The 18,496-nt window shown below is 42.4% G+C and overlaps 1 protein-coding gene across 1 annotated transcript in view; it reads left to right on the forward strand.

The window, feature by feature from the left end:
- The window catches only part of SLC1A3 (solute carrier family 1 member 3), a 69,337-nt gene extending 54,303 nt beyond the window's left edge, over positions 1-15,034 (forward strand). The window contains 7 exon segments of the mRNA XM_048502897.1: positions 3,001-3,043; positions 4,183-4,478; positions 6,673-6,906; positions 7,812-7,836; positions 7,839-8,014; positions 12,062-12,196; positions 14,190-15,034. Coding sequence (XP_048358854.1) covers positions 3,001-3,043; positions 4,183-4,478; positions 6,673-6,906; positions 7,812-7,836; positions 7,839-8,014; positions 12,062-12,196; positions 14,190-14,394 — 1,114 coding nt within the window. The 3' untranslated portion in view covers positions 14,395-15,034.
- The last annotated feature ends 3,462 nt before the right edge of the window (positions 15,035-18,496 follow it).

Consider the following 18,496-nt stretch of genomic DNA (forward strand, 5'->3'; position numbering starts at 1 on the left):
CTCGCAGTCCTGCCCCTAGAAAAGCTATACAGTGGTCCACAGTGTAATGTCATGGTAGTAGATATGAGGCAACTCTGTGAACCTCTTGGTGCTTTTTCCAGGAAGAAGATTAGTCAAGTATGAATAGTGCCATACTTGTGCCTTTGTAAAAACCACCGGAGGGGTAAAACCAGAAGTTCCACTTGCAATTGGGGCAGAGGTGCAGAGAATAGCCCCACATGCCAAATTTGGGTTTTGCCTTAGTCTTGTTGGAATAAGGCACAGCCACAACATGCACATAATACCCTGGAGCAATTCTGAAGGTATTTTCAGTCATACAGACTCCTTCATGTGCAGTGTTTCATTTAAGCATCTGAGGCATCTGAGAGTCAGTTTTCATTATACACAAATACACCCGCAGCTCCATCAGACATGAAGAATGTGCAGTCATAGAAATGGGCATGGGACCATTCAAAGATGTTGGAAATGTTGGGTAAGAAGAGACTGAACTGCCATTTCCAAGAAAGTGGACTTCCATTCCCTAATTATAATCTGGAGAACTGGGTTTGATTCCCCACTCCTCTACCTGAGTGGCAGAGGCTTATCTGGTGAGCCAGATGTGTTTCCACACTCCTACATTCCTGCTGGATGATATTGGGCTAGTCACCGTTCTTCAGAACTCTCTCAGCCCCATCTACTTCACAAGGTGTCTGTTGTGGGGAGAGGAAGGGAAAGGAGCTTGCAAGCCACTTTGAGTCCCCTCACAGAAGAGAAGGGTGGGACATAAATCCAAACTCCCCCTCCTCTTCTTCTTAATTCTGACATTCATAACTATCATATTTTATGAGGGATGGATATATGTTTAGCAGGCAGTATACATTCTCAGTAGGGGTCCCAACTTCTGGGATTTACAGCTGATATCAGTGATCATTGATCAGCTCCTCTGGAGAAAATGGCAGCTTCCAAGTGTAGATTCAATGATATCACATCTTCACTGAGCCCCCACTCTCCAAGCTCCTCCCTCTCCAGGCTCCTCCCCCAGATCTTCAGGAATTTTCCAACCTGGAGCTGGAAATCCTAGTTCTCAAGTCCAAAAAGTAAAACAGTCATCTCTGAATCATTGTGGAATATCATCCTAGCAATCAAGTAGAAGCATGGAATAATTGGGTTGGTATGGAATTGTCACTGGATGAGAATATTATTATTTATGAAGCATCCATAATAACTTGCTGTCAAGACGTGCATCTCTGTTGTACTGTCTGGGAAACCTCCCCTTGATTGGAAAAATTAAGCAAAGAATGCATTTTTGGAGGGGAACAGAGGGAATATCTCCACCCCAACTCTCCCCATTCAGGATTCTGTAAACTTGAACAGACCAATTTCCCCTTCTCATGCCCTTTCTCCCTTTAACTGACTCTCTGCTATTCTCAACATTCCATCAGACCATTTTGAGGTGATTTCTGTAGGCCAATTTATAAAATCTTATTTTGTAAAAAAAAAAAAAAACCTGATGAGTCCTGTACATATGCACACCACAGCCTTGTCTGGATTTGGTGTATTGACTTGGTCAGTACCCTAGAAATTCGGTAAAATTTTGATTCAGAATTATTCAGGCATAAAATTGTCTGTATGCCCAAATAAGACAAATAACATATTCAGATATACCCAAATATTCGAGTATACCAAAAAAATTCAGGTCCGTCTGATTTGAACATAAGAACATCAGAACAAGCCAGCTGGATCAGACCAGAGTCCATCTAGTCCAGCTCTCTGCTACTTGCAGTGGCCCACCAGGTGCCATTGGGAGCTCACATGCAGGTGCCATTGGGAGCTCACATGCAGGATGTGAAAGCAATGGCTTTCTGCGGCTGTTGCTCCCGAGCACCTGGTCAGTTAAGGCATTTGCAATCTCAGATCAAAGAGGATCAAGATTGGTAGCCATAAATCGAATTCTCCATAAATCTATCCAAGCCCCTTTTAAAGCTATCCAGGTTAGTGGCCATCACCACCTCCTGTGGCCTCCTTGAACCTAATTTTAACAAACGTGGGTGGTATCATCAGGACAATCTTCGGATGATACTTTAAAATTTTGGTGCCGCTAGATTTAAAAATGTGCTGCCTGCAGGCCGAAATGTGAAAAAAACCCAAAAAAGCCCAAATACCTTGCACTTGGATTCATTCATATTCGGGCAGGACATATTTGGCTGATTTGGGCCCGAATATGCCGGAATTTGCCCAGATTTGGGCCGAATCTGGTATTTGTCGCACCCGAATCTCCAAGATTAGTATTAACTACTGAAGCAAACGATTACATGCTTGGACCCCTTCTGTTTAGAGCAGGGGTAGGGAACCTGCGGCTCTCCAGATGTTCAGGAACTACAATTCCCATCAGCCCCTACCAGCATGGCCAATTGGCCAATTGGCCATGCTGACCTAGCTGATAGGTGGACCCTGACCTCCTGGAAGCTCCCCAGTTTAAAGATCTGTGGATGATTATTGTTAGCTTCCTGTGGTATCAATATTCGAATGGCATCTGAAAATGGCTGTAGCTGTTGAGATAGTATTATGGCTGCCGAAGATATCCTTGTTTGCCAAGATGACCAGGTTTCATCTACGTCTGTGTATCTTTGCTATGGGGATAATGACTTTGCATCTTGTGGAATTGCCAGTTCTGTCCTCAAAGGTTTCTTTGCAGAATAAACTCCAGGAAGAATACACCATTCTCACTTGCATATCTTGCAGCATTGCCATACTTGACTGAGGATGGTGACTGTGGAGCCTGATCCTATGCATGTTTTCTTGGATGCAAGTCCCACTGAGTTCAATGGATTTACTCCATAGTAAGTGTGCATAGGATTGTAACCTGTCTCTGAAAGATGATGAATTGTATCTCTGCTGTATAAATTTCACAAAACAGGTGGCAGTTTTATTTTACTACTCTGTAAAAGTTGTTTCCTCCAAGGCTTCTGCTTGAAAATATGGCTAGTATGTCTCAAACAGATTTCTTTTTTCCCCCCTCAGAAATATGTTTCCTCCAAATCTGGTTGAAGCCTGCTTTAAACAGGTAACATTGTGTCCTTATTTTCATATAGCAATTTTATAGACCATCTTTTGAACTACACACAGTTTTTGCCATATTATTCTGTGGCATTTAATACCTTGCTTACTTCCATATAATGTTCACTTCCTTCCTAGACACAAAAGCACATTATCAATCTTAGGTGACAAATATCTATTTAATTACTTCATTCATAATCTTTCTCACAGAAACTCATGATGGATTATTTTTAAAATATATTTATTTATAATGAGAATCATACTCTCTCTAACCAATCTCACAAAGTTGTCGTGAAGATAAAATGGAAGAGAGGAGAATGATATAAACACTAAGGATCCCCACTGAGGAGAAAGACAGGGTATGAATGGAGTATATCAATCAATACTTCCTTATGTCTTTTATAATCCTCCTTTCTTGCCAAGATTTTTGTTATCTTACATCTTCTCAAGAAAGTTCTGATTGCTCTGGCAACTGGCCACCAAAAATGGCAGCCAAACTGTTGTAAGACAAAGGAACCTTGCTTGAGTTCAGGAACCAGCATACATGGTTACTCATGCTGTTTTAAAAGGGGAATAAGAGCCTGTGTGTTATCAATAGGAGTGGTGGACTCTAATCTGGAGAACAGAGCTCGATTCCCCACTCCTCCACATGAAACCAGCTGGCTGACCTTCAGCCAGTCACAGTTCTCTCAAAACTCTCTCAGCCTACATGGAGGCAGGCAAGGGCTAACCATCTCTGGCCATCTCTTGCCTCGAAAATCCTACGGGGTCACCATAAGTCAGCTACGGCTTGATGGCACGTTCCACCACCATAAGGAGGAAAGGATAAGGAAATTATTTCCTGTGGCTCTCTGATGGAGGCAACATATAGGTGGGCAGTCAACACAGTTGGTTGGCAGTGAGCAAGCCAAGAGGTTTCTGCCCCCAAATCTACCACAGAGAACCCCCTCAGGTTGCTTCATTATGCAGGTGGCCTACTCCAGGGCTGCCAGCACAGAAAAGTCTTTTTCTCAATCCTTGCTACTTTTGATTCTTTAACTAGAGATCAAGGACCTTCTCTAGTTAAATGTATGCGCTCTGATATTTGAACCATGGCTTTTGCAGACATGGACATATAATAGCTACTGTTTGTTTCACCACTAACAGTTCAAAACAAACTATGAAGAAAGAACACGCAATGTACCGGTTGCACTGAATGACTCCTCCGTCCTTTCTGCCATTATAAACAACGTGACAGAAGCAGTGGAAAATCTCACTCAGTTGAAAAAGGAGGTGATCCCTGTTCCAGGTGGTGTAAATGGAGTGAATGCCCTTGGACTGGTAGTGTTCTCAATCAGCTTTGGACTAGTGATTGGGAATATGAGGGAACAAGGACGGGCATTAAGGGACTTCTTTGATAGTCTTAATGAGGCTATCATGCGACTGGTAGCACTAATCATGTGGTAAGTGTTGAATGGTACATTAATATACTTGGTGAAAACTGGATCGCTTTACCACTAGCAAATGGACCAGTGCAAGAACTAGTATAAATATGGGTGACATGTGTTTCCTTCAACACAACTGATTTGGAGATCATTTTCAAACCAGTGTGGTGTAGAGGTTAAGAGCAGGTGGACTCTAATCTAGAGAACCGGGTTTGATTCCCCACTCTTCCACATGAGCAATGGACTCTTATCTGGGGAAATGGATTTGTTTATCGCTCCTAAACATGAAGCCTGCTCCGGGATTTTGGGCTAGTCACAGTTCTCTCATAACTCTCTCCGCCCCACTTATATCACAAGGCATTTGTTGTGGAGAGGAGAGGGGAAGGAGTTTATAAGCCACTTTGAGACTCCTTACAGGGGAGAAAAGTGGGGTATAAATCCAAACTTGTCTTCTTAATCAACCCAGATTGATAATCTAAATGAACTGATCTTTTAAAATAGTTTTTAGTGTCTGCTTCTAGCCTGAAAAAACTTTTACAAAGTCATTTATGATAAAAGTTTTGTGCTATGTTTATTATGCTTTGGCTGGCTTTTTTAATAGATGGATTCTTATGATTTGTTAATTGTTATGATTTTTATGCTGGTTTACTTTGTGAGTTGCTTCTAGCAGGCTCCATGCACAGGTGGCATTGGCATTTTATAAATAGATAAATAAACTGGTAAAAAAGATGTCTATATCATTTAAACATCAATAAACAATTGCCCCATATCCCAAAAGGAAGGCACAACAACCACCTGGTGTAGGAGAGCCAGTGTGGTGTAGGAGAGCCAGCGTAGTGTAGTGGTTAAGAGCATGTGGATTCTAATCTGGAGAACTGGGTTTGATTCCCCACTCGTTCACCTGAGCGGCGGAGGCTTATCTGGTGAACCAGATGTGTTTCCCCCCACTCCTACATTCCTGCTGGGTGACCTTGGGCTAGTCACAGTGAGTTCTTCCGGAACTCTCAGTCCCACCTACCTCACAAGGTGTCTGTTGTGGGGAGAGGAAGGGAAAGGAGCTAGTAAGCCACTTTGAGTCTCCTTACAGAACGGAAAGGTGGGATATAAATCCAAACTACTACTACTGCTGCTGCTGCTACTCTTCTTCTTCAAGGATAAACGAAGGTCATAGAAAGAAATCAAATGATTGGCAACATGCTAATATTCTCCATTTATTACCCACAAATTCCTTGTGCAGACTTTCTCAAGGATCATCATACAGAATGCATAGAATTTTTTAATTGTTAATTATTTAAATTATAGTTTTTTGATTATTGAATCTATGTTTATTGAATTCTGTATGTTAGCCGCCCTGAACCCCACTTAGGTCGGGGAGGGCAGGATATTAAATCAAATAATTAATAAATAAATAAGATTTGGATGGAATGGGACCAAGAAGTTTTAAGTGGGAAATTGTAAAACAGTACATTTGGTACATATGTGGACTTGTTGCTCTATAGCATAGTATTATGTGTCTTTCTTGAAGAAAGGCAGTATGCTATAGCCCGATCAATTCTTGGAAGCTAAGCAGGGTCAGCATTTGGAAGGGCGAACACGAAGGAGGATTCTGCAAGAAAGATATTGACAAGCTGGAACAGGTCCAGAGGAGGGCAACCAAAATGGTAAAAGGCCTGGAATCAATGCCCTACAAGGAGAGACTTAGGGAGATAGGTATGTTTAGTTTGGTGAAGAGAAGGCTAAGAGGTGACATGATAGCCCTGTTTAGATATTTGAAGGGATGTCATGTTGGTGAGGGAGCAAGCTTGTTTTCTGCTCCAGAGACTAGGACCAGAAGTAATGGGTTCAAGGTGCAGGAAAAGAGATTCCACCTACACATCAGGAAAAACCTCCTGATAGTAAGGGCTGATCGACAGTGGAATGCACTACTTCGGAGAGTGGTGGAGTCTCCTTCTTTGGAGGTTTTTAAACAGAGGCTGGATGGCCATCTGTCAGGAGTGCTTTGATTGTGTGTTCCTGCATGGCAGTGGGTTGGACTTGAAGGCCCTTGGGGTCTCTTCCAACTCTATGATTCTATGCAGAGGAAGGCCACAGAAATCACCTCTGCTTCATCACTGGCCTTGAAAGCCCCTTGCTTGGATTGTCATGTCAGCTGTGACTTGATGGCACTTGACACACACACACGCACCCAGAGATGTTTCTGTCTTGCTTGTAGGTATGCCCCACTTGGTATCATGTTTTTGATCGCTGGGAAAATTGTTGAGATGGAAGACATGGGTGTGATTGGAGGACAGCTTGCCATGTACACCATAACTGTGATCATTGGATTGCTCATCCATGCTATTGTCGTTCTCCCGCTACTCTACTTCCTGATCACTCGAAAAAACCCTTGGGTCTTCATTGGAGGATTGCTGCAAGCTCTCATCACAGCCTTGGGAACATCGTCAAGGTGGGTACATGTCAGAGGCGTAGCTGGGCCAACTGTGCCCGGTGCGCAATCTAATTTTCTGGCCCCATGGCCTCCCGCACTTGCTTACCATTTTGGCCCGCTCCCACAGTTCCTTTCCTTTTTCAGAACTTTTTCAGGCTGTAAAAGGCCTGTTCTCAGTAAAAACAGCCTGATGGAGAGCTATAATTCCCAGGAGACCTTGTGAGCCCCAAGGTCTCCTGGGAACTATGGATTCCTCTGGTCGTTTTTTGCACAAACAGGCCTTTGCAGCCTGAAGATCCTGAAAAGAACTCTTTAAGGTCGTGGGAAGGGATGGAAGAACTGCAAGGTGGGGAAAGGGGAAGACAGTGGAGTGATTTTTCCACGCCCTGCAGAGCGATTAAGCTTGATGCACAGTGCACCCTGCACCTACTTATGTAGCCATAACTGGTACATGTGTGTGTGTATATCGATGTAGATATACCCAATCCAGCTGTAGTCATATTTTGTCAGCATTGTCCATGAATAGCTAGCAAAATATTCATGGAGTTGCACATTCAAATGTGCAAATCGTTGAAACCAGTATCAACATTATCCAGTCTGTGCTTCAATTGGACATATGTACAAATTACTAGCAATTGGATATATGCACAAATGCCTGCTCAGGTGTACCAGTTTCCTTAACTAGATCAGAGTGCTGACTCACAGAATTAAATAATTTAACTGAAGAGCATTATATTCAGCATAAATGCATAGTGACAAGGTAGTTGTCCCTGTAGTATTTGTCCAGGGTTCCTTTTCACATGCAGTGTAATTATTATCATTGTTGCTGTTAATGGTATTCAGTCATGAGTTGCATCACGATTTCTTGGCTTTTGCAGTGTGGTAGTGTTATCTTTCTGCTTTTTTCCCCACTTGGGCTTTAGTTCCGCCACCTTACCCATCACGTTTTAAGTGTTTTGGAAGAAATAACAAGTGGAGGATAAGCGATATTCACGAGATTTATGTACTCCTAATAAGGTGCAACCATTAACATGGATGGCACAGCCCTTTATGAGGCATTGGCTGCAATTTTCATTGCCCAAGTTAATAACATGGACCTAAACTTCGGACAGATTATCACAATCAGGTACGGAACCCTTATAAAAAACTGTGAGGTACTTATTTGAATTAGTTCTTTTTTTGCAGTGCATATAAGGTATGGCTTATCATGTGGCAAAGAGGAAAATGTGTTTTCTTCCACCATGGTTATATGCAAGGTAAGATAAGCCTTGATAAGCATTTTATTTTCATTGTGCACGCACAACGAAATTTACAGCAGCATTCCTCGATGCACACAATTTCAGACTCATACATCATACTCATACAATTTCATACAATACATCATACTCATACAATTTCAGACTCATACATCATCCTCCACTTCCCCCTTCCTCCACCCATCCCTACACAGTCCCAAACACATCAACACGAAGCCGCGGAGTTTAGCATAGCCACAGCTCTAGAGTAGAAGCTCTACTATTGGTATTGGCCATAGCGGATTTCCACTCCTTGCCATGTTTACCCATGGTTGGAAACACCTGTTTGTCATGTTCACACTAATGGGGATCCCATGGATCTGTCCCACTAACAGCTGTGCTTTCCTGTGGCTTCCCCCCACAAGGCTCTTGCGCCAGAAGAATGTGCCCACCATTGACAGAATGGACCTGCAGAATCCAACTCAGCATACTTATGAGTTTGTATGGTTCCCGCCAGGGTATATTGAAATAGATGACCATATATTTTAGTAGTCCCTATGAACTTTAATGAAAGAATTTACAAGTCAAATTTCCAGCAATGGTGTCCTTTTTGCAGTTCAGGGTTTGCCACAACCAAAGAACATTGGTTGCAGCTTGGTGGGTGGTATTCTACTGCAGGCGGAAGAAGTTCTGTCAGACTAAGGAACATCCTTCCAAACTAAGGAGCTTTTCTCCAATCAGTGGCTGTGTCATTTGGAAGAAGCCTTCTTAGGTTGTTGTGACATGCCTCTGAACCTGCCAGCCGTAGATATGAGAGAAAGGTTAGGAGCAAAAACTACCAGACCACAGCCATGCAGCCCGGAAAACCCACAACAGCCAGTTGATTCTGGCTGTGAAAGCCTTCAACAACACAAGCCTCCTTAAGTTGGAAGAAGCTTCAGATGTGGCAATGTGGAGTGGAAGGATACAGGCTCTGTTTAATTTGAAGGTGATTAGTCCCATGCTGTGTTTCATTTTACTAGTTGTGACAGACCTGCCCCCCTTCCCCCACACACACACCTTTCAAAAACACCAAGGTAGGGAAACCACTCACTTGACTAGGCTTGTCAGATTTTTTTTCACCTTTTTCTCTTCAGGGACTGAGGTGCTTCTAATATGGTAGCGTAAATTATAAGAAGCACTTTCCCTCAGCCCTGTTATACTCTCAGAAGGTAAAGGAAGCCTTTTATAAGGCACTCCAAAATAATAACACTGAGGCAGTAACTTAAAAAGATGAAAAGATTTATTAAACAGATAAGAGATAAAAATAGGAGATTAATAACTTGGAGAAAGGAATAGATAAGACAGCAGAAATATATATCTCAGGGACCTTTGGCAGAAAAGCAGCATTTGTTTTCAGGCACAGGCTTAAATAAGTTTCTTCAGTTTTAGTTCTCAGTTTGCTTAGATGGTAAAGAGATGTTCTTAGGTAGTACAGTTCCTTATATAAGATGGTATTCAGACTAATTGATTAATTCTTACCCACATAGGGTCCTTCAGGCTTGGTGCATTAACTTCAATACCCTCACTGATAGAAAACCCTTAAAATAAAACATAAAACTATCTCTTTAAGAAAATAAAAGCAAAACCCAGTACAGCAAACCAACTGTCTTTGGGATTCTTCTTTCCCTTCCTGGAAGATCTATCCTTCCTTGGTTGTATATATGCCACTCAGCCTGGGCCCTCCATAACCTAACCACCAGTATACTCCAGTCTGTGTAATAATTGCTTAAACCACAGCACATAGGGCTGTCACATAGTAGGGCAAACCAGAATAAATGTTGGCATTCAGTTTAATTATCAAAGTACCATGTTCAATTATGCACAAAATAATGGTTTTGACAAAGGTAGCACGTACTGAAAATTCTCATTTTCGGGACTATATTCTAATGTGGAAGCATACAATTTTTTCAACCATGGCATCGTAACTGACCATACTAACATCTTTTTCTGAGATGGAGTATATCAGTGGTGGCGAACCTATGGCAGTCCAGATGTTCATGGACTACAATTCCCACCAGCCCCTGCCACCATAGCCAATTGGCCAATTGGCCATGCTGGCAGGGGCTGATGGGAATTGTAGTCCATGAACATCTGGACTGCCATAGGTTCGCCACCACGTGAGTATATAATCTATTAACTTTCTTACACATTTCCTACTACCTGAAATTTTAAAATCAATTTTTTTGTTAAAACTACAGATGGGCAAATGCAGCTTTGCAAATCAATAATTTAAATGCAGTGTACATCTCAGCAACATTTCAGCATATGTTTGATCAATTTTCTGCTAATCTGATTTGCCTTCCCTGCTGCACATGACATCTGTAGGGAACTTTATTCCAAAAGAGCCATAGGGCCTGATTTAGATCAGGTCATCAACCCCCCCACCCCAACCCCCAGTAGTGCATACACAGCTCTGCAATGGGCCCAAAGGAATGGCCAACTGTAATTTCTCCCTTAGAAGAATAATAGTAACAACAGTCATAAAGCTCCAGTTGGATGGGAGGTGGGAGTTGTATGCAGGCCTCCCAATACCTGCTATGCCTTATTATGTACAGTCAATCCACTTTTACACCCAAAAGGCTAATTCACTTGTCCCGAGACAATGATGATTTTCAAATGTGTATAAAATAATGTACATTCAGAAATGCCTCTGGAATCATTCACCAAACTTACAAACTTAGTTCAAACTTACAAATAACTACAATGTTTACAATACAAAGAAATCTTAACAACTTACACATTTGTCATTCATCAACCATATTTTGGCTTGGGCAGTCTTTTTTCGATTATTAAACAAGATTATTTAAACAATCAAACTTAACAACATGCCCATTAGTCAATCATCAAATCATTAATCATATTTTGGTTTAGGCTAACCAAACTCCAGTAGGTTTGGTCTTGGAAATCCTTCAATTAGGCCCATACCCAAGAGTCAGAGAAGCATGTTAATACAAAAGATATTTTAAAAATGCCTTATTATGAAGCCTGCATTGTGCACTTGTGTCCGTGAAATGAATGGTGGAAAGAGGGAAACCGAACTTTGTTAGATCTTAAGAGAATCCTTCTACTCTGAAACATTAAAACTATACACAAAATATATGGGCCCTTGTAAGGATTCTCAGGCGTGGTTGAGCTGCAAAAAGCATCTGAGGAGGACCTCAGTGTTGGGAAGGGGAAATTAATTCCCCTCATGCCATTTTCTCTGACTGGATGTTCCCACTCCCGTGCAGCTTTAAATCCTGGGAGGTCCCAAGTTCTATCCCCGGCATCTACAGTTAGAAGGATAAGGTAGTAAAGGATGTGAAAGATCGCCCCCTGAAACCCAGGATGCTGCTGCCAGTCTGACTAGACAGTTCTGACCTTGATGTGACCCTCGATTCTGCCAAAAAAAACCCCAAAGCAGTACAAATATAATTTATTAGTCAATCAGTTAAAATCCAGATGATTCATCAACGAAAAATGTATTTAACTAGTCAACATTCAATCAGCACAATAGGATTGTATAGATTAACCTTGCTTCCCTTGATGCGATATGAAATTCTGCTTTCAGGTTTACATGTACTAAAGGATACATTGCTGTGTGTATACATGCATGAAATACTCCATGGGTGGTTTGGTTTGTTGATGAATACTGCATTCATGCTGTATATGCATATGAATAGGGCTGATGAGTGCTTTATTTCATTTATTACCACGGTGTTGTCTGATTGATGAAGGAGTGCGGAAGTGTTGATGAATGATCAGGCTTAGCTGCCAAACCACATTTTTGGCCCTAAAACAAGCCATGGATTCAAGCCACAACATTCTCATCCAAATTGCCAGATTTGCTCAAAAAGTGTTCCTCGGGACATTTGCATTGTGAAAACCAACAACGAGTATTTCCTCTCTCTGCACAGCATCACGGCTACAGCTGCCAGTATTGGTGCGGCAGGAATTCCTCAGGCTGGCCTGGTCACCATGGTGATTGTATTGACATCTGTCGGCTTACCAACAGACGATATTACCCTGATCATTGCAGTGGATTGGTTTTTGTGAGTATTTCCCATAAGGGAAGTTAAGGTGGACTATAAAGGGACACAGGTTAGATAAACCTTGTTAAAATTGAACTTGCTAATGATTTTGTTTCATTCCTCTATGGAAAATTAGGTGTGTGTTTTTCTTTTAAAAGAATGTGCAACCAAAACCCTCTCTGTTCGTCTCTTACCTATGAGGTTACCATAAGTTGACTGCCACTTGACAGCACTATCCACCACCAATGTGTAGCCATATTAGATAGAATATTGGAATGTTGATAGTCTGCCATCAAGAGACCCAAGAGAAGGGAATCATAGAGTTTTACCATTGGAAGGAACCTTGGCAGTGACCTAGTCCAAATCTCTTCTCAGGGTAGGAATCTGCAAGTATAGTATCCCTGACGGATGGTCTTCCAGCCTTCTTAAAGACCTCCAGTGAATGAGAGTCTACCGTCCTCTTATAGCAATCGGGTCCACTGTTGAACAGCTCTTACTATTTCCAAGTTCCTCTTAAAATTGTGATTAAATTGACATCCTTGAAATTTCCACCAACTCATGTAGTTTCTAGCCCAGCCCTCTGGAGCTAGAGAGGACATATTTGCTCAGCTGTAGTTTCTATGTACCATTCCTTCCAATATGACTTTGCCTTCTCTTCTCCAACCTAACAGTGCCTAGTTCTTTCCGCCTTTCCTCATAGAGCTTGGTTTCCAGGTCCTTCACCATCCTGCTTGTCCTCCTTGGGTCCAGGTTTGACTTGGTCTAGACAGATCAAAGCTCAAAGCTCAGCTCATCCTTGAAGTTTGCTGAGTGACCTTGGGCCAACTGTCCTAGCTGATAGGAGGTTATGAGAAGGGTTACCAATTCCTGGATATTTGGGGGGCAGCAGGATTTGGTGAGGGCAGAGACCTCTGCTTGGTGTGCTTCTTTCCGTAAAGGCTTGAATTACACGTCATGCAGGAGATCTATTATGGGATCTCCTTTTTAATCCAAAGTATCTCATCAAGAGCTAAATCACAACTCCTCCCCAAAGCAGTTTTTAGCATCAGAAGGGAAAAAAGGACAGGTACCTTTTCCCTTGTGAAGCAGCTATAAGAAAGTGGTGGAGTCAATTCACACGTTGCAAAATTCCACATGGCAGTCATGAGGGCTTTGAATCTCACATGTGCTTAGAGTTCTGTGCTTACTTCTCAGGCATGGGCAAACTTGTTTCATATCATGACCATTGTGAAGAACGGGCTTCGGTTCCTCCCTGCTTCCATTTTCCTGACCTGAAATGGTCCCAAGGAGCTGCTGTTTGTGCTTTTGGGAAACTTTCATGTAATGATAGCTATGGAGCCACTTCCAGAAAAGGGTACAGGGAAGAAGGCTGAAGCTCTTTCCTCAACTGCATTGTGGTCATAATCTAAATCAGGTCTGTAAACACCCGGGAAACATGGAACTCCCGGGAAACATGTGATCCAAGCTCTGGTGACTTTGTAACGTATGAATTGACCCTCAAGAGTGATAAAATGATGTGTGGTGCAGAGGCGTACTGGGGGGAAATGGCGCCTGGGCAATTTTGTGCCTCCCCCACACCTGGCACCCGGGGACATATGACCCACATGTCCCTCTAGCACAGTGGTGGCGAACCTTTGGCACTCCAGATGTTATGGACTACAATTCCCATCAGCCCCCTGCCAGCATGGCCAATTGGCCATGCTGGCAGGAGGGCTGATAGAGTAGCAATCCTGCTTGTATGGAGATATAAAAGGTCCTACACCATGGCTCTAGCAGATACACCCCTGGTGTGGTGTCATGAGAATCAATCACAGATCGCCTCCGCGCTGTGACCCTTAGCAGGATTCACAATTTTATTTTCTGTATACTGTAACACCTTGTCATTGTGATAGGCTCAATAAAATAGTTTATACTTCCTAATTTCAGCTAAGTAATACATATATCATCACTGAAGAATATGCTTTCAACAGCTCTTTAGCGACTTGACTTGTTTCAATTATAACCTATTCCACAGGGACCGCCTGCGTACCACTACTAATGTTCTGGGAGATTCCATCGGCGCAGGGATCGTAGAGCACTTATCACGGCACGAGCTGAGGAGCAAGGATGCGGAGATGGGGAATTCTGTGATTGAGGAGAATGAAATGAAGAAGCCTTACCAGCTGATCTCACAAGAGAATGAGAATGAGAAGCCCGTAGACACCGAAACCAAGATGTGAGGTATAGACAGTTCAACACAAAGCACTACAATTGTGGGAAATGCACACTTTCTCCAGCCCTTCCCGTATCCTATGCTCACCTCTGTTCAAACAGAGCACTGGAGGGGGAAAGACCTAGGAGTTAATTAGACGTTATGAGAAATGCAGAGCTGCCGTCGCCGAACGTCTCTTCCCCCCCCCCCCTTTCCTCGAGTTGTCTAGGTAAATAAGAAGCGTTGTGTGATTTTATACATGAACCGTACAGCTGTCTTACACTGAGTCAGACCTTTGGTGTCTCCACATCAATGTTGCGTGCTCTGACTGGCAATGGCTCTCAAGCAGAGGATGTTCATAATAAGCGCTTGTTGATCCTTTTTAAAAAACTAGAAATGCCAGAGTGTGAACTTAGGTCCTTCTGTGTGCAAAATAGATACTCCACCCTGTGGATACTCCACTCTGCATGGTTCCACTCACGTTAGCAATACTGTGAAGTAGGGTGAAGACAACAAGCAAGACATGGACATGGTGCATATGTGGACGTTACAGCAAAGGGAAAATTTGAAAAGAAAATTCAAAGGGGGAGGGAAAATTCGATCGCAGCTCCACGTCTCTTGTGATGTCTACTAAACTCTTAGTGAAATAAAATTTCAAATTAATAGTGCCTATGGTATACTACTATGTTCCTTTTAAAAAAAAATAGTGTGCATCACAACGTTGTCATGCAACATGCTGTGGGGTAGGAAAATGTGTTTTTTTTAATCGAATTACCGAGAATATCAAAATGTACATGTTGCCTAGTTCTGTAAAATGTGATCTCACTTTATATAAGCTGAAAAGTCAAAGTAGACAAGAAGCCCAGAGAAAGGGTTTTGTTTTTTAAATGACTGTTACAACTTTTATCATGCCAGCAAGACACTTTTTACACTTGATGTTCTCCCCCAGAGAAATAATGATCAAGGTTTTTGGTTTCTCTTTATAAAGATATTATCTCCTTATTTTATTGCTGTTCGAGCAATGCAAAAAGAGAGACTGAGGTTGTATTAGAAGGAGAAATGTGTAGATAATCTTCTCCATATCTCACATTTGCTCTAATACCAGCTAAAGGAAAAAGTACACAACATGTCATTTCTAATCGATGGGATATTTTAGGATCAGGAAGATCTTGATAGCTTCCTGGTACTGTGCACCTTGGCGTCCCGTTGACTTTCCAGATCATGAGCCTGTAAATACCTCTGTGTATTCAGTAACATAACTGTGTATTCAGTAACATAACTCTTTGGGCTATAGTGTTACTACTTAAGATAAGTAATGCTACCTATGCACATGTCTTTTCAGGATCAGCGAACACACACAAACACACATGCACTTTGGAACAGGAATTGTGTCTTCACCCCTTTTCTTGTTCAGGATATTACACTGTAGATACCACTTCAGAGCCGAGTTTTGATATGGCTGCTAGGGTGCCTTTGGACATAATTATTAAACCACTTAACTTACACTAACATTCCACTGATCTGCTCAATTTGTAACTCACCAATCTAAATGGACCCTGACCAGCCTCTGAAGGTGGCATAATAGGATTTTGAGAAGCTTCCTGATTGACATTGCAAAATCAAGGGACTTGTCAAGTGTCAGGCAGATCATACAACCCATGACTGATGAGATATGTTTGGCTGCATAGTTGCACAGACTTGAATTAGAATCTCTTAGGGCCAAACTACAAGTTGAGTTGGGGTTCCCCAGACCCAGCTTATATTGCCTCAGTCACACAGCATTTACAAGGAAAGGCCTTTTAAAGGCCCCAGGAGTCCAGTTCTGCTCAGAACTGAAGTATGGGGGAAGGGGTTCTGCCTTCTTCTCCTCACTGTTTCCCCAAGGTGAAATAGTCCTGACAGGAAGTTATTTTCAAAATTTTGGAGCTGAATTTGCTTAGAATGATCTGCATGCAGCTCCAAAGTTATGGACATAACCCTGCAGGGGCTGTTTCGGCTCAGGAAAACATTGCAGAGTAGAAGGCAAGAGCCACAGTTTTGACCAGAATCAGGCTGTTGGGGAATTTAAAAACGTCTTTGTTTGCAGATACTGTTTGACTATTGGGAAAGCCAGTTGGATCTGGGGAATCATAATCCGTCTTGCCCTTACTGAGTGAAACAGAATTTCACACCAGAGTTGGGAATCTGACATATCTACAGTAGAAGCATATCAGTTTTATATCAATCTAACTGTAATAGGTTTTCTGGTAAGTCCTGGGAATTGTAGTTTGGGGGGGCAATATCTCATTAGCAGTTTCTAGCTGCCCTCACAGAACTACAGTTCCAGAGATTTCTAGAGAAAGAGTAACAAATAAGTTTAAATTTGTAGCACAGATACACCCTAACTGCTGAGTATCTCTTCTCTCGCTGCAATACAATTTTGTGGAAGTTGGTCATTGGATAAAGATAGACAGTCTCAAAAGAAGTTGAAATGGCTTGTCACTTACATTCACTGCATTCTGAGCCTTTGGTTTTCAGAGGATGTGTTCAAACCATTTCCCCTGCTCATAAAATGTATGCCATAATTCAGACATCAAGAAACTGTAGTGTATAAAGTATGGTTTGATCAAACTCTAGTTAGTTGTGACATCTGAATGCAGATAATTCTACAAACCACAATTTATTGGTTGTCACCAAACTGGGATCTCAAAGCACCATTTGTTAATGACATTTTGAACTAATTGTAGTTGACAGTGATTCACAAATAGCAGGTTGCCTGGCCTCAAAGACAGTAGTATAAGAAAGACTGTGAAGCAAGAGAGTGAGGCACAAAGCAGACAAACTAGTGTTTTTTGCACAAACCTGGATTTGTCACTTATCTTTGGTGCAGTAACCAGAGTTTGTTGCACTAATCATGGTTTATTGGGATGCCTACATGTACTGCCAGATTGGACCCTGAACTTACTGGGTATATCTTAATCAGCCACTGTCCTGGAGGGCCACCAGCAGCATAGGCGAAGCTACAAGGAGGCGGGGGGTACGCCTTGCACCCAACCCCTTCCCTCAACCCTTCGCGGGGCTTTTAGGGGAATAATATTCCCCATTCCACTTACCTTAGTTCTTAGTTTCAGGTTTAGTTTCAGGCTGGAAAGCAGCCTGTTCATTCAGGCTGAAATGGGCCCTCATGGGAACTACACTACCCAGGAAACCTTGCAAGCCCCAAGGACTCCTGGGTAGTGTAGTTCCCTCCTGGGCTTTTTCAGCCTGAACTGAACAGGCGCTTTTCAGCCTGAAAGTAAGAACTAAGGTAAGTGGAGGAGCGGGGTGGGGGGCGGGGCAGGAGTGGGGCCCGGGGGGGGGGGGGTGGATAACGCAGAATCCAATCCAGGCACAGTTTGGCTCAGCTACGCCTCTGACTAGCAGCCAGGAATAAACTGAGCCAAGTGGCTCCTTCAAAGCTCACTGAATTGCAGGGGCCACTTAAGCTTGGTGCCAGGCATGGTAAGAGTGTAAGTATGGGCTGGCACCACCACCAGAGACCGGTTCCAAACATTACAGGGTGCGCGTAGCTAAGCTTGCTCCAGGGTTATTTTAACATCCCTGTCCACTTCATCTCAATGTAGCAGCTATCTTCTTTCATGAACAAACCAGTTGTAACAAGAGCACAGGAGACATTGAATAAAACATCCTTTGTCATATCAAAACTGCGTAGGACAGGAGAGTCCTCCCCAAAAGGCTGATTTTCCAGTAAATTTGGCCTGCTTTTATTCTCTTGATAACTAATTGAAATTGCTAGCTAGATGTATTTTTAGGGGAATAATATTCCCCGTTCCGTTGCCGAGTTCTCCGTATTACTGGCAACTCCAGCCTAGGAAGTAATCTGGCAGCAATCAAAACTAATATGGTGCTCTGTTCCTTTTTACTAGGAAAAGGAATACATACACAGCAGAATAGGAAAGAAAAGCTTTTTAGTAAATATTGAAAATTTAAGAGAGGATTTTAAAAGAGCAATATGGTCGGCTTTCTTCCGGGAGTAGACAGAAGCAATTTTTAAAAGGTGAGCTAAAATTCAAACTTTGTAATTTTTTAAAATGCCAAGCTTACTCCTTGAAGATGCCCATTTATTAAAAAAAGTGATTTATATATATATA

This window comes from Sphaerodactylus townsendi, linkage group LG07 (genome assembly GCF_021028975.2).
Source record: "Sphaerodactylus townsendi isolate TG3544 linkage group LG07, MPM_Stown_v2.3, whole genome shotgun sequence".
NCBI lineage: Eukaryota > Metazoa > Chordata > Lepidosauria > Squamata > Sphaerodactylidae > Sphaerodactylus > Sphaerodactylus townsendi.